Source organism: Nycticebus coucang, chromosome 3 (assembly GCF_027406575.1).
Source record: "Nycticebus coucang isolate mNycCou1 chromosome 3, mNycCou1.pri, whole genome shotgun sequence".
Classification (NCBI taxonomy): domain Eukaryota; kingdom Metazoa; phylum Chordata; class Mammalia; order Primates; family Lorisidae; genus Nycticebus; species Nycticebus coucang.
This window is the reverse complement of record NC_069782.1, coordinates 45706897-45724454: the sequence shown is the minus strand read 5'-3', so window position 1 is coordinate 45724454 and position 17558 is coordinate 45706897. Positions and strand designations below refer to the sequence as shown.

The following is a 17558-nucleotide window of genomic DNA, read 5'->3' as shown; positions in this document are numbered from 1 at the left end:
CAACATATGTAAATCTATAAATATAATACACCACATAAATAAAAAATAAAGACCACATGATTCTATCAATTGCTGCAGAAAAAGCTTTTGATAATATCCAGCATCCTTTCATGATCAGAACACTTAAGAAAATAGGCTTAGATGGGACATTTCTTAAACTGATAGAGGCCATCTACAGCAAATCCACAGCCAATATCATCTTGAATGGAGTAAAATTGAAAACATTTCCACTCAGATCTGGGACTAGACGAGGATACCCATTGTCACCCCTGCTATTCAACATCGTAATGGAAGTCCTAGCTATCATAATTAGGCAAGAAAAGGCAATCGAGGGTACTCAAATGGGATCAGAGGAGGTCAAACTCTCACTCTTTGTGGATGACATGATTTTACACCTGGAAAACCTCAGGGATTCAACTATAAATCTCTTAGAAGTGATCAAGGAATATAGCAGAGTCTCAGGTTACAAAATCAATACTTACAAGTCAGTAGCTTTTATATGTGCCAACAATAGTCAAACTGAAAATACAGTCACTCTATTCCTTTTACAGTAGTGCCAAAGAAGATGAAATACCTGGAAATTTATCTAACAAAGGAGGTGAAAGATCTCTATAATGAGAACTATGAAATCCTGAGAAAAGAAATAGCTGAAGATGTTAACAAGTGGAAAACAATACCATGCTCATGGCTTGGAATAATCAACATTGTTAAAATGTCCACACTACCCAAAGCAATCTACAGATTTAATCCCTATCAAAGCACTGATCTCATACTTTAAAGAACTTGAAAAAATAGTAGGGAATCAGAAAAAACCTCAAATAGCCAATACATTACTCAGAAATAAGAACAAATCAGGAAGTATCACATTACCAGACTTCAGATTATACTATAAATTTATAGTGATCAAAATAGCATGGTACTGGCACAAAAAAAGAGGTAGACATATGGAATAGAATAGAAAACCAAAAGATGAACCCAGCTACATATTGTTATTTAATCTTTGATAAGCCTAACAAAAACATACATTGGGGAAGAGACTCCCTATTTATTTAACAAATGGTGCTAAGAGAATTGGTTAGCAACCTGTAAAAGACTGAAACTTGGACCCTCACCTTTCACCACTAACAAAAATTGATTCTCACTGGATAAAGATTTAAACTTAAGACACGAAACTATAAAAATACTAGAAGACGGCACAGGTAAAACACTTGAATAAATGGGCCTGGGAAAATATTTTATGAGGAAGACCTTTCCTGGCAATTGAAGCAACACTAAAAATATATTACTAGAATTTGATCAAGCTAAAAAGCTTCTGCACAGCCAAGGGCACTGTAAGTAAAGGAAACAGACAGCCGTCAGAATGGGAGAAGATTTTTGCAGGTTATGTTTCTGATAAAGGTCTGATAACTAGTATCCACAAAGAACTCAAACTAATCAATAAGAAAAGAACAAAAAAAAAAACAAACATCTTTTTGTGGACAAGAGACTTGAACAGAAACTTCTCTGAAGATGACAAGGTGCACAGCCTACAAACACATGAAAAAAGGCTCATCATCTTTAATCATCAGAGAAATGCAAATCAAAACCACTTTGAGATATCACCTAACCCTAGTAAGATTAGCCCACATCACAAAAATCCCAAAACTGCATATGTTGGCATGGATGTGGAGAGAAAGGAACACTTCTACATTGTTGGTGGGACTGCAAACTAATACAGTCCTTTTGGAAAGAAGTATGCAGAAGTCTCAAGGAACTAAAAGTTGATCTACTGTTTGATCCTGCAATATCATTACTAGGTATCTACCCAGATGAACAAAAGTCATTTTACAACAAAGACATTTGCACCAAAATGTTTACTGCAACCCAATTCACAATAGCTAGCCTAAATGCCCAGCAACTCACGAATGGATAAACAAATGGTGGTATATGTATACCATGGAATACTATGCAGCTATAAAAGAGGGAGACTTTACATCTTTTATGTTAACTTGGATGGAGCTAGAACATACTTAGTGAAGTATCTCAAGAATGGAAAAAAAAGTATCCAATGTACTCAATACTATTATGAAACAAATATAGATATACTTATAACATTCATACGAATGATAAAATACAAAGAGACCGGAGAGGAGTGAGAGGGGAGGGGAAGGGAGGGAGGACAAGTGGAGGGAGGGTATTTGGTGGGATCTTCCCTAATGTACACAATGCAAGGGTACATTTCAAAACAACTAAAAGTATATTATAAATATCTTACCACAAAAACAAGTGAGGTGATGATTATGTTAGTTTGATTTAAACATTCCACCTTGTATATCAAATCATCACATTGTACCCCATAAATGTATACAGTTATGATTTAATAAAAATTAGGTTTAAAAAAAATGTAGCTAAATGTCTTAAAGAGTCCATGTTCTTTTTTTTCCCTTTTTGTCCAGAGTTCATGTTCTTATCCACCTCTCCTAGATCCAAAGAGTAACTAGCTTAGGCCATGCAGTTCAAAGGTGATATTTTATAAATAGTTAATGCAAAAGTGGACCTCAACATTAGTTTCAAATACAGAGTATTTTAGTAGTTCACATTGAAAGTATTAGGATTCTATCTAAAATGAGCTACAATATTTCACAGAAGAAACTTAATGAACGAGAAAGGACAACTGTTCTCACTACTTTGTAATCCCTTTAACTCCTAGATTTCAACAAAATTTAGAATAAACCTACAAAATAAATAAACCTTTATTACTACAGCCCAGGGATTCTGGTATTAATCTTGATACCATTTACTTAGATACCTACTTTAAAAGGTAGCAATAAATTCCAAGCAACTCTATTCAGAAAGGTAAGTATGTAGTCAACATCAAGCCACCGTGAGGTCTTAGAGAAGATAAAAGTTAAGATAAACAAATATCTTCCTTTAATGAATGTTATGACAAAGTATACACTTAGAAAATAGCAACGGTAGTTACTAACATTTTTATTACCACTAAAAGATCAAAAATATTTCAGCTAAAAGAGACTAAGAAACTCCATTAGCTTTAAAAAAAGATGAGGTTTATGAAAAACATCATGTTTTATAAACAAGGCTTAATCTTAACTTTTATAGTAAAAATAAGATAACCTACCATCAGTTTTACATTTATAATCACCCTGACAATAACATTCATAAGCCAATTTATTTCCAGGTCCACTTTACACTCTACTAACAAGTTATCATTTTAAAGTTTAACTTTTTTTGACCAGAAATTCAAGAAAGGCTGGGAAAAAGTTAATACAAGGCAGCAAAACTGCACTTTGCAGTCAATCATTAGACTGTGCCTACATTGGAGAGTGAAGAAAAGACATTCACTAAATTTACAAACACCTCAATATAACGGTGACTTTCAAGTCTATGGCAATATGAACAACAGAAAAGTTGGCATCCACCTTATTCCAACAACATGAATTTGTCAAATAATCTACCACCTAACAAATGATAAAGGTACCAGCTTTAGGTAACAGAAGTTTTTTCTAATACAGAGTCTATAAATCTGTATTGAATGGAACACTCAACATGCAACAAGAGAACAAAAAATGAAATTATCCTGGAGCAAAATGTTTTTGTACTTTGACCAATCATTTAATCTGCCCTACTGGTAGATTAAATTTTGAAAAAAATTTATTGGGTAAGGTATATTTTACCCACTACCCTTACTTATTTACTTCAATTTCAGAATATAACTTGATCATGATCACAGGGCAGCAATGTTTATTAAATTTTTATATTTTAATAAAAGAATATATATCCAATTGTTATTTCTTAATTATTTTAACTGTTTCATTCCCTCCATCTTGCTCATAGTTGATTTGAGATATGGAGGTATTTAACTTCCTCAACTAGCAACACACTCTTGATTTCACTAAAGACAAAGCTTTTGGGGGAAAAGAAACACAAACTATCATATTAATATGTTTTATACTATACTGTTAGGAGGGCAGGGAGAATAAAAGGAAGAGATGGCATAGAATTATTATGCTATATTTGAACTACTCACCGAAGTTCGGTCAGGCTCTCCATCTGGCAAACCTGTCTCCATAATGGAAGAAGATAGGTTTATGCTTCTCTTTACATTATTGTTCAGCCATCATGTATATCTGCAAATCCTAGAAGAATAAATCATATGCATTAGGACTGGTACAAAATTGTGATAAGTCGAAAATAAAGCATTAAGTATATCAGGAGGGAGAAATCATGTTAGGCTAAGGTTATTGGGAAATCCAATATTGGAAAAAAGCAAATTTTGATGTTGGCTTGATAACTGGTAACGATTCAGAGAAAAAAATGAAACAAGAAAAAAACATTCCAAGTGAAGAGAAATAGTAACACATGAGATTAGCTAAAATTTTAAAGGATGCTTTAATCTATTTACAATGAATGAAATAAAATGAGTTATTATTACATTGATTAAAAAACGAAAAAGTATGGTAAAATCCAACATCGAAAACAATGTAGGAAAACATATTCTCATCACTTTTGTGATTCAAATATAAATCAAGACCCCTTTTGAAGGACAATTTAAATTATATACGCTTTCATCTAGCAATTTCAAAGCTGCAATTTTTCTGTAGGTATAGACCTATAAACACATCCAACAGAGTAATAGGTATGATGAGAAAAGTCAGAAACAACACTTACATCGATAATTAGGCACTTCTTTAAATTATACTATAGACATACAACAGAATGTCATGTAATTTTTTTAAAAATTAGATAGATCTGTGTATTCTAAACTAGAAAGATGAACACCTGTAAAAAGCAAATGATAGAGGGCGGTGCCTGGGGCTCAAAGGAGTAAGGCACCGGACCCATATGCCGGAAATGGCAGGTTCAAACCCAGCCCTGGCCAAAAACTGCAAAAAAAAAAGCGAATGATAGAACATTATACATTCTTTGTGCTTCTGTATTTTTCCATCTTTAGCACAAATATTTATCACTTTTATACAGATGTACCTCAATGTTATTGCACTTTGTTTTATAACATTTTGCACATACTGCAGTTGTCCTTTGTTAACAAACTAAAGATTTGTGGCAACGCTGTATCAAGCGAGTCTCTCTGCCATTTTTTATGAGCATGAGCTGACTTCACGTCTTTTTCACATTTGGGTAATTCTCACAATGTTTTGAACTTTTCCATTATTATTATATCTGTTATGGTGATCTATGATCAGCAATCTTTGCTATTACTATTGTATAATAATTGTTGTAAGACAGCACAAATCTCACCCATATAAGATGGCAAACTTAACAAATGCGGTGCTTTTGTTCTGATTGCTCCATCAACCAGCCATTCCCCTGTCTTCCTTATCCCTGAGTCATAACAATATTGAGATTAGGCCAATTAATAACCCTACGTGGCCTCTAAGTGTTCAAGTAAAAAGAAAAGCTGCATTTTTCTCACTTGAAATCAGAAGCTAGAATGATTAAGCTTAGTGAGGAAGGCACATCAAAACCGAGATAGGCTAAAAGCTAGGCTTCTTTCACCAGAGCTAAGTTGGGAATGCAAAAGAAAAGTTCTTGAAAGAATTTCAAAGTGCTACTCCAGTGAACAAATGAATGATAAGAAAGCAAAAAGCCTTATTGCTGATAGGGAGAAAGTTTTAGCAGTCTAGATAGAAAATCAACCCTACCACAAAATTTCCTTAAGACAAATCCTAATCCAAAGCAAGGCCCTAACTCTATCAATGCTATGAAGTCAGAAAGAGGTGAGGAAGCTGCAGAGAAAAAGTTTGAAGCTAACAGACAAGAGGTTTATGGAAAGAAGCTGCCGCAAGCTGTCTAGCTCTAGCTGAGATCATTGAGGAAGAGGGACACACTTTACAGAAGATTTTCCATGTAGACAAAATGGGCTTATCCCGGAAGATGACATGCAGGATTCTCGTAGCTAGAGAGGAGAAACTGACTGGCTTCAAGACAGACTGACTTTCTGGTTAGGGAGCAATGCAGCTTCTAACTTAAAATTGAAGCCAATACTCATTTACCAAACCAAAAATCATAGGGCCCTTAAGAATTGTGTTCTATCTACTCTGCCTGAGTTCTATAAATGGAATAAAGCCCAGAAGACAGCACATCATTTACAGCATAGTTTACTGAATGTTTTAAGCACACTGTTGAGACCTACTGCTCAGAAAAAAGATTCCTTTCAAAGTATTACTGCTCATTAACAATGTACCTGTTCACCTAAGACCTCTGATGGAGATGAACAAGGGGATTAATGTTGTTTTCATGCCTGCTAACACAACATCCATTGTGCAGACCCTGAATCAAGGAGTAATTTTCACTTTCAAGTCTAATTTCTTTTTTTTTTTTTTATGGATATGCTTATGCACAAACTTTTGTTTTCTTCCTTCTCTTATTCCCTTATATAACATATATAAGATGTACTGACTTTAATCATGGTATTTAAATATTTTTAATTCTATATCACAGTATTTAAAATATAAGATAACAAGAAAAATGAACGTCACCCACGTACTTTACATCCTCTTTGGGGGAATGGTTAGTACTTTGCATACAAGACCTTTATTTGGAGAACAAGTATTATTATTAGTTTGCTGGGACTTCTATAACAAAGTGCCACAAACTTGGTGGCTTAAAGAACAGAACTTTACTTCCTCACAAGTCTGAAGGCTATAAATCCAAGGTCAAGGTACCAGCAGCTTAGGTTTTTTCTGAGGCCTGTCCTTGGCTTGTTGTTGGAACTTCCTCCCAGTGTCTTCATATGGTGTACCCTCTGTACATGTCCAGGTCCAAATTTCCTCTTCTTATAAAGATACCAGTCATACTGAATTAAAGCCCACCCTAATGACCTCATTTTAACTTAACTGCCTCTTGAAAGACCCTATCTCCAAATATAGTCACATTCTGGGGTTGGAACTTAAATGTGAATTTGGAGATAGAGGCATAACTCAGCTCATAACAATATGGTTTAAAGGGATATGAATGGATGCCAAGTTGATAAGATGTAGACCAGGCTGGTTAATTTTATGTGACAACTGGGTTAATAAGCTATGGTACTCAGTTGTTTGGTCAAACACCAGCATAGATGTTGCTGTAAAATATTTTTTAGATGTAATTAACATTATTTAAATCAATAGACTTTGAGTAAAGCAGGTTACCCTTCATAATATGTGTGAGCTTGATCCAATCAGTTGAAGGCAAAAAACAAACAAACAAACAAACAAACAAACAAAAAGACTGAGGTCTTCTAAAATAATAAGAAATTCTGCCTTCAGACTGCCTTTGGCTTCAAGACTGAACCATCAAGTCTTCCTTGGGTTTCCAGCCTGTTATGCAAATTTCATACTTGTCAGCCCTCAATCTACTAAGAGAGAGAGAGACTTGTATGTCTGAACCGTCTCTTCTTATAAGGACACTAGTCACGCTGAATTAAGGCTCACTCTAATGACCTCATTAAATGTATCTGCATCCTGTTGATTCTGTTTTTCTGGAGAACACTGACTAATCCAATATTTATATATGTATTCATATATCTTATCTATCTAGGCATATTTACTTCATTCATTCTCACCACCTTCCAGCCTCTTCTCTATATATTACAAAAGCTAAAAAAGCGTAAGAACTACATTTTGCAAAGGTCTTGTCTCTGGAATTCTAGATGTGATTTATATTCAGTCAGTGCAATGCTTTTGCATGATATTTGGAAGACAGAAGAGAAACAGAAACCAGAACATTCTTCTGATGACAGTGAACAGATATGTGGGTTCTGACAAACATGAGGCTTTGCAGTGACCACCACCACTTCCCTATCAGCTACCCAGGTTGGTACTATCAGGCAACTATGAAATCATCACAACAACAACTAATCTGAAAGCCGGAAACAGCCTTCCATATCCATACCTCAAATGGTTTTTATCAGCATCTAATTCATCCAAACCATAGAGAGCCTCAAAGGATGGAAGGACTTTGAGTTCTACTCTGAATGAGATGAAAAGCTACTTTGCAAAGGAAAGTCAAGAAATGGTAGGATCTGAGTTACACAGGATCCCTCTGGCTGCCGGTTGAAACTAGTTTACAGAGCAGGGCTATTGCTAAAATCCAGGCAAGGGACAATGGTGGCTTGTGCCAGAATAGTTGTAGATGTAGAAGACATGGTGAATAGTGTCAAATTCTTACCATGCTTTGAATATAGTGCCAAAATGACTTATTGATGAATCAGAAATAAGGTTTACATTTTAAAATATGAGAGATAGTAACTTAACAGTTTTATTCTAAGCAACTAAAAAATGCAGCTACCATTAAGAGATAAGCAGTACACTGTAAGAAGACTTGGAGGAAAGACAGATATCAGGAGCTCTTTTTAGACTTGTTCACTTTGAGATACCAGTAAGACATCTGAATGGAGATATCAACGAGGCAGCTGAACATGCAGATGTGAGGGAGGGAGATCAGGGTAGAGGCACTGCTAATAAAAAAAAATCCTGGAGAGAAGGGAGAGGGTAGTTAAGAGCTTAAAGTATAAGCACGCCACTATCCCCATTTTTCAGAGGTCAAAGTCAAAAAATGTTTAAATACTAATAAATCTTACAATAGGGAAGTATTTTTTAAGTCAAAACAGTAATTAAAAATAAACTTAATGGCAGTAGACTCTCGGGAGTAACAGGCTTGAGGAGAAGAAAGGTAGTCTTTGCTGCCATTTTAAGCTTTTTTAACAGTGTGTATCATTTCCATATAAAAGTCAAATAACCTTTCTATAAAACAGTACATACAATATATCACAAACACCAAAGACTAATTTCTCAAATTTGCCAAGCTAAAGCTAAGCCTGCATTCTAATTTAAATATAATTACTAGCCAAATTCAGAGTTTAACCATTGAAGGAGCTAAGAAAATTTCACTCCAAAATACAATTCCTTGGTATAAAGATTATTTTGAATTAAAAGCTATTCATAATCAGGAAACTCTGAACAAACACTTTCCTCTATCTGCCTAAAACCTGAAAGGGCTGCTAGACTCCTTATCACATGCTGAAAGACTTGGCCCCCAGGTCATGTGAAGCACAATACCTGTCTCCCCTTTAGCAAACACTTACCACACGTATACTTTCCAGTTTCTCTCCCCACTCTCTTCTAAAAGTCATCTTTAAAAACCACTGATTACCACTGAAATTTTGGGAAATCATTCTTGTGGTTCCCCCCAGGCACATGGTATTTTGAAATAAACGTTTCTCTTCTTAATGTAAGCTGATCTTTTCAGCAAACCACCTAGGGGAAAAGGGCAAGTTTCCCTAAGACTCCCCTTCACCATTCATAAATACTTTCTTCTCTGTATTCAACTCTGCAAAATGTCCAGGGATTTATATATATAATAGTCTTAGTTGGAAATTTAATGTATTACTTTCCTATACAAATTTTGTGTTTTAAATTATAAACAGTATTAGTTTGCAATCCCACCAACAGTGTCAAAGTGTTCCCCTCTCTCCAAATCTACACCAGCATCTGCAACTTTGGGACTCTGTGATGTGGGCTAATCTTACTAGGATAGGTGATATCTCAGGGTGGTTTTGATTTGCATTTCTCTGATGATTAGGGACGATGAACATTTTTTCAACATTTTTTCAAATGTTTGTTAACCATTCGTCTGTATTCCTCAGAGAAAGTTCTGTTCATGTCTCTTGCCCAGTGATAGATGGGATTGTTAGCTCTTTTTTTATCAGATTAATTTGAGTTCTCTATAGACACTAGTTATCAAGCCTTCTCAGATGGGGAATATGCAAATATCTTTTCCCATTCTGAAGGTTGTCTATTTTCTTTCATTGTTGTGTTCTTAGTTGCACAGAAAGCTTTCAGTTTAAGTCTCATTTTGTTAATTTTTGTTGTTGCAATTGCCACGGAAGTCTTCATAAAATCTTTCCCCAGGTTAGCATCTTCAAGAGTTTTTCCCATATTTTTTTCTAGGATGTTAATCATTTCCTGCCTTAGATTTAAATCTTTTATCCATCCTGAATAAATTTTTGTAAGTGGGTCATATTTCAGTCTTTTACATGTGGTTATCCAGTTCTCCTAGCATTACTTATTGAACAGGGATCTACCCCCTCAGTGTATGCTTTTTTGTATTCTATCAAAGATCTGTAAGAAACTGGTTTCATCTCTTAATTTTCTATTCTGTTCCAAATGTCTATGTCTCTATTTCTGTGCCAGTATCATGCTGTTTTGATCACTGTGGACTTGTAACCACTTGTAATCTCTTCAATTTGCTTACAGTTAACCTATGGATTGAAGATGTAACCAGAGTGAGAAGTATGTTTAAGTAAATGATAATGAAAGCCCTATCAAAACTTATACCCATAAATTTTCTCTGCCTACTTCAAGACAGTAGGAAATCAAAGAGCTAATTAATTATCCATTCCAAAAAATTTCAAAGAGCAGTGAAGGAGTTCAGGACTGCCATTCCAAAAGATGTTGCTGTGGTATATTGATTATTTGGAGCTAAAGATACCCTGACCTTGCTTTCTCCTCCTGAAAGTAGGAGATTAAAGTCCCATGTGAAAGGTATCCTCCCTGCACCAGAAAGAAGAAAGACATTTTAAATCCCTAGAGATGAGAAATCAAGGCCAAGCCAAATTTGTACAAATCCTATTAAACTAACTCTTACCTTCCTAGTCACTTCTCCATAATTAACTGTCTAGTTGAAACCCTTTATTCTTGTCACAATTTCACAATTTACCACTCTTTGTCTAAAACCAGCATATGTGTTTAGCGCTAACTTTGAGTCTTCATTTTTCTTGTGAGGGCTCTCACATCTGCATAAATAAAATTTGCATGCTTTCCCCATGTTAATCTGTCTTAGAGTTCAAGCTAGTAACCATAAGAAGATGAAGGAAAATCTTTACCTCCTCTACAGCAGCAAATTAAACCAAAAGAAAAAAAAGTAAAACAAAGGAAACAACAAAGAGCAATAAGTGAACCAAAAAAACTAAAACACAAAAGAGGAAACAAAAGTCAAAAGTTAGTTCTTTGAAAATAAAATTGATAAACGCCAGGTGAAATTAAATAAGGACAGAAAAAGACAAAACCTCCAAATATTAAAAATATTCTAAAAGGAAAGTATAAACAACTCTATGCTGATAACATTAATAGAAAAATTTTAGTAAAATCCAACTTCTTGAAACTTCCACAAGAAACAGAAAATCAGGGAAGAGCTGGGCCGGGACCCGTGATCGGCACACTCCCAAACCTCCAGAAGAGCTGCGATGGGACCTGCTCTCAGCACCCTCCCACCTCCAGAAGAGCTGCACTGGGACCTGCTATGGGCACCCTCCCGGACGTCCAGAAGAGCTGCGCTGGACCTGTGATTGGCACCCTCCCACCTCCGGAAGAGCTGCAGCAGGGACCCATGATCAGAATGCTCCTGGACCACCGGCAGAGCTGCGCCAGAACCCATGATCACACCCTCCCACATGTCCAGAACAGCTGCGCGGGACCTGTGAACGGAACCCTACTGGACCTCTGGAAGAGCTGCACTGGGACACAAGATCAGCACCCTCCCAGACCTCTGGAAAAGCTGAGCCGGACCCGTGATAGGCACCCTAGAAGACACCGGTAAGAACTGCACTGGGACCCTCCTGGACCTCTGGAAGAGCTGTGCAGAGACCCGCTACCCGGCCCACCGGGCCTCCCCACACCCTGACCAGGAACTCCAGGAGCCGCGCAACCCACGGTCCTCCTCCCGTACCCTCCCTGCCTCCACACCACCCGCTCGTCTGGCCAGGGACTCTGGTAGCTCCGTGCCCTCCAGAGCCCTCCCTGCCTCTGCACGGAGCCCTCCTCCTGGCCAGAGACTGCTGGAGCCTTGGGCCATCTGTGCCAAAGTCACTGGGTGCCCGGCACTCCCACAACGATGTGCACCAACCCCCACCCTGTTGCTGGATCCAGGGGTGCTCCCACAACAAGAACTCCCTGGCTGGGGCAGCCCCAAAAGAGCTACACAGGGTCACTCCCTACAAAGATCCAGCAACAATAGAGTGATCCCCCGGGGTCTAATCTCAGAGAGACACCACCCCAACTCTGAGGCCCACGAGAGGCAAAGGTGAAAAACAATCATGAGACGAAATCAAAGGAAATACTCTGGCAATATGAATAATTAGAGTAGATCAACTCCCCCAAGGATCAATGGGGCAGACACAGCACAAGATCCCATGAACAAACAAATAGCTGAGATGTCAGAAATCGAATTCAGAATCTGGATACCAAATAAGATCGAATTAGAATTCCAAGCAGTAACCCAAAAGATATCTCAAGAATTCAACAAATTCAAAGACCAAACGACCAAAGATTTTGACACATTGAGACAAGAAGTTAAAGCCCTCAAAGATCTGAGAAACACATTAGAATCCCTCAGTAACAGAATGGAGCAAGCAGAAAAAAGGATTTCTGACATTGAAGACAAAACTTTCAAACACTCCCAAAGTCTCAAAGCGGAAGAGAAATAGAGGGCAAAAACAGATCACTCTCTCAGAGACCTCTGGGATAATTCGAAGAAAACCAATATTCGTCTTGTAGGGATCCCTAAAAGCGACGAAGTGGCTTCACAAGGCACAGAGTCTCTTCTCCATGAGATTAGGAAGGAGAACTTTCCAGACATGCCAAGAGATTCTGAAATTCAGATAGCAGACAATTTCAGAACTCCAGCACGATTCAACCCAAATAAGACATCGCCCAGACACATCATAATCAACTTTGCTAAAGTTAATATGAAGGAGAAAATTCTGAAAGCAGCCAGACAAAAGAAAACTATCACCAAAATTATTAGAATAACTGCAGATCTCTCTGCTGAAACCTTTCAAGCTAAAAGAAGATGGTCATCGACTTTTAATCTCCTAAAACAAAATAACTTTCAACCCAGGATCCTGTACCCAGCTAAACTGAGTTTCATTTATGACGGAGAAATTAAATACTTCAATGACAATTCACATGTTGAAGAAATTTCACATAACCAAACCAGCTCTCCAGGATATTCTCAGACCTATCCTCCATAAAGACCAGCATAGTCCTCCACCACAAAAGTAAACCCACCCAGAAAATTTTGATCAAATTTCAACTTCCACAGTAGCAAAAGGATTAAAAATGTCCACTGAACTCTTGAAAGGTTTATCAATATTCTCAATTAATGTGAATGTTTTAGATTGTCCTCTAAAGAGGCACAGGTTGGCAGACTGGATACAAAAACTCAAGCCAGATATCTGCTGCATACAAGAATCGCATCTTACATTAAAAGACAAATATAGACTCAAAGTGAAAGGATGGTCATCTATACTCCAGGCAAATGGAAAGAAGAAAAAAGCAGGCGTTGCAATCCTATTCGCAGACACAATAGGCTTTATACCAACTGAAATAAGGAAGGATAAGGATGGACACTGCATATTTGTTAAAGGTAATACTCAATATGATGAGATTTCAATTATTAATATTTATGTGCTCAACCAGAACGCACCTCAATTTATAAGAGAAATTCTAACAGACATGAGCAACTTGATTTCCTCCAGTTCCATTGTAGTTGGAGATTTTAACACCCCTTTAGCAGTGCTAGATAGATCCTCCAAAAAGAAGCTAAGCAAAGAAATTTTAGATTTAAACTTAACCATTCAACATCTGAACTTAACAGACATCTACAGAACATTCCATCCCAACAAAACTGAATACACATTCTTCTCATCAGCCCATAGAACATACTCCAAAATCGACCACATCCTAAGGCCACAAATCTAACCTCAGCAAAGTTAAAAAAATAGAAATTATTCCTTAGATCTTCTCAGACCATCATGGAATAAAAGTTGAACTGAATAAACAGAAACCTGCATACCCATACAAAAACATGGAAGCTAAAACAAACTTATGCTGAAAGATAGATGGGTTATAGATGAGATTAAGAAGGGAATCACCAAATTTTTGGACAAAACAACAATCAAGACATGAATTACCAGACCCTCTGGGATACTGCAAAGGCAGTCCTAGGAGGGAAATTTATAGCACTGCAAGCCTTCCTCAAGAAAACGGAAACAGAGGAAGTTAATAACTTAATGGGACATCTCAAGCAACCGGAGAAGGAAGAACATTCCAACCCCAAACCCAGTAGAAGAAAAGAAATAACCAAAATCAGAGCAGAATTAAATGAAATTGAAAACAAAAGAATTATACAACAGATAAATAAATCCAAAAGTTGGTTTTTTGAAAAGATCTATAAAATAGATAAACCTTTGGCCAACCTAACCAGGAAAAAAAGAGTAAAATCTTTAATTTCATCAATCAGAAATGGTAACAATGAAATAACAACAGACCCCTCAGAAATTCAAAAAATCCTTAACGAATACTACAAGAAAATCTACTCTCAGAAATATGAAAATCTGAAAGAAATCAACCAATACCTGGAAGCATGCCACCTACCAAGACTTAGCCAGAACGAAGTGGAAATGTTGAACAGGCCTATATCAAGTTCTGAAATAGCATCGACTATACAAAATCTCCCTAAAAAGAAAAGCCCAGGACCAGATGGCTTTATGTCAGAATTCTACCAAACCTTTAAAGAAGAACTAGAACCTATATTACTAAACCTCTTCCAGAATATAGAAAAAGAAGGAATATTACCCAACACATTCTACGAAGCAAACATCATCTTGATCCCCAAACCAGGGAAAGACCCAACAAGAAAAGAAATTTATAGACCAATATCACTAATGAATATTGATGCTAAAATAATAAGATCCTAACAAACAGAATCCAACAACACATCAAAAAATTATACACCACGACCAAGTGGGATTTATCCCAGGGTCTCAAGGCTGGTTCAATATACGTAAATCTATAAATGTAATTCAGCACATAAGCAAACTAAAAAATAAGGACCATATGATTCTATCAATTTTTGCAGAAAAAGCTTTTGATAATATCCAGCATCCTTCATGATCAGAACTCTTAAGAAAATTGGTATAGAAGGGACATTTCCTCAACTAATAGAGGCCATCTACAGCAAACCCACAGCCAATATCGTATTGAATGGAGTTAAATTGAAATCATTTCCACTTAGATCAGGAACCAGGCAAGGTTGCCCATTGTCTCCATTGCTCTTTAACATTGTAATGGAAGTTCGAGCCATTGCAATTAGGGATGAAAAGGCGATCAGGGTATCCACATAGGGTCAGAAGAGATCAAACTTCCGCTCTTCGCAGATGACATGATCGTATATCTGGAAAATACTAGGGATTCTACCACAAAACTTTTAGAAGTAATTAAGGAATACAGCAATGTCTCAGGCTTTATATATACCAACAGTAGCCAAGTCGAAAAAATAGTCAAGGACTCTATTCCTTTCACAGTAGTGCCAAAGAAGATGAAATATTTGGGAGTTTATCTAACAAAGGATGTGAAAGATCTCTACAAAGAGAACTATGAAATTTTAAGAAAAGAAATAGCTGAAGATGTTACCAAATGGAAAAACATACCATGCTCATGGCTGGGAAGAATCAACATTGTTAAAATGTCTGTACTACCCAAAGCAATAGATAATTTTAATGCAATTCCTATTAAAGCTCATTGTCATATTTTAAAGATCTTGAAAAAATAATACTTCGTTTTATATGGAATCAGAAAAAACCTTGAATGGCCAAAACATCACTCAGAAATAAAAACAAAGCAGGAGGAATCACGCTACCAGATCTGAGACGGTACTATAAATCAATAGTGATCAAAACAGCATGGTACTGGCACAAAAACAGAGAAGCAGATGTCTGGAACAGAATAGAGAACCAAGAGATGAATCCAGTACTTAGTTTTATTTGATCTTTGACAAGCCAATAAAAAACATTCAGCAGGGAAAAGATTTCCTATTAACTAAGATAGACTCTCACTGGATAAAAGATTTAAACTTAAGACATGAAACTATAAAAATACTTGAAGAAAGTGCAGGGAAAACTCTGGAAGTAATCAGCCTGGGTGGAATATTTTATAAGGAGGACTCCCCAGGCAATTGAAGCAGTATCAAAAATACATTACCGGGACCTGCCTGATCAAACTAAAAAGCTTCTGCACAGTCAAGAACACAGTAAGTAAAGCAAGCAGACAGCCCTCAGAATGGGAGAAAATATTTGCAGGTTATACCTCCAATAAAGGTTTAATAACCAGAATCCACAGAGAACTCAAACCTATTAGCAAGAAAAGAACAAGTGATACCATCCCAGGGTGGGCAAAGGACTTGAAGAGAAACTTCTCTAAAGAAGACAGACGCACGATCTACAGACACATGAAAAAAAGCTCATCATCCTTAATCATCAGAGAAATGCAAATCAAAACTACTTTGAGATATCACCTAACCCCAGTAAGAGTAGCCCACATAACAAAATCCCAAAACCAGAGATGTTGGCGTGGATGCGGAGGAAAGGGCACACTTGTACACTGCTGGTGGGAATGCACACTAATACATTCCTTTTGGGAGGATGTTTGGAGAATACTTAGAGATCTAAAAATAGAGCTGCCATTTAGTCCTATAATTCCTTTACTAGGTATATACCCAGAAGACCAAAAATCACAATATAACAAAGACATCTGTACCAGAATGTTTATTGCAGCCCAATTCACAATTTCTAAGTCATGGAAGAAGCCCAAGTGCCCATCGACCCACAAATGGACTAGCAAATTGTGGTACATGTATACCATGGAATATTATGCAGCCCCAAAGAAAGATGGAGACTTTACCTCTTTCATGTTTACATGGATAGAGCTGGAACATATTCTTCTTAGCAAAGTATCTCAGGAACGGAAGAAAATGTATCCAATGTACTCAGCCTTACTATGAAGCTTATTTATAGCTTTCATATGAAGGCTATAACCCAACTATAGCACAAGAATATGGGGAAAGGGCCAAGGGAGGTGAAGGGAGGGGGGAAGTCAGGATGGAGAGAGAGTAATGGGTGGGGCCACACCTATGGTGCATCTTAGAATGGGTACAGGCTAAACCTACTAAGTGCAGAATACAAATGTCTACATACATTAACTAGGAAAATGCCATGAAGGCTACGTTGAACAGTTTGATGAGAATATTTCAGATTGTATAAGAAACCAGCACATTGTAACCCTTGATTGCACCAACGTACAAGGCTATGACTTAACAATAAAAAAATTTAAAAAAAAGAAACAGAAAATCAGAATAGCCCTATTGAATACATGATAAAAAACCTTCCAACAAAAAATATTTCAGAGCAGATAAGATGGCTCATGCTTGTAATTCTGACACTATGGGAGGTCAAGGCAGAAGAATTACCTGAAGCCAGGAGGAGTTCAAGAGCAGCCTGAGCAACCTCATGAGACCTCATCTCTACAAAAAATACAAAAATAGGCGTGCACCTGTAGACCTAGCTACTCAGAAGGCTGAGACAGGAAGTTTGCCTGAGCCTGTAAGTTTTAGATTGCAGTGAATTATGATGACATCACTGCACTCTAGCTTAGGCAACAGAGTGAGACCCTGTCTCAGAAAAACAAACAAACAAAAATCCAGATAATAGTTTACTTTTGAGGAGG

General features: G+C 36.9%; 1 protein-coding gene across 4 annotated transcripts in view; it reads right to left on the bottom strand.

The window, feature by feature from the left end:
* Positions 1 to 17558, bottom strand: part of OSBPL8 (oxysterol binding protein like 8) — a 174840-nt gene that overhangs the window by 121257 nt on the left and 36025 nt on the right. For 2 of the 4 annotated variants that reach the window (XM_053584321.1, XM_053584322.1), the window contains exon 2: positions 4028 to 4136. In XM_053584321.1, coding sequence (XP_053440296.1) covers positions 4028 to 4069 — 42 coding nt within the window. In that variant the 5' untranslated portion in view covers positions 4070 to 4136. Of the gene's footprint in view, positions 1 to 4027; positions 4138 to 17558 lie in introns of those variants that run through there. The other 2 variants (XM_053584324.1, XM_053584323.1) reach the window with 2 other exon arrangements.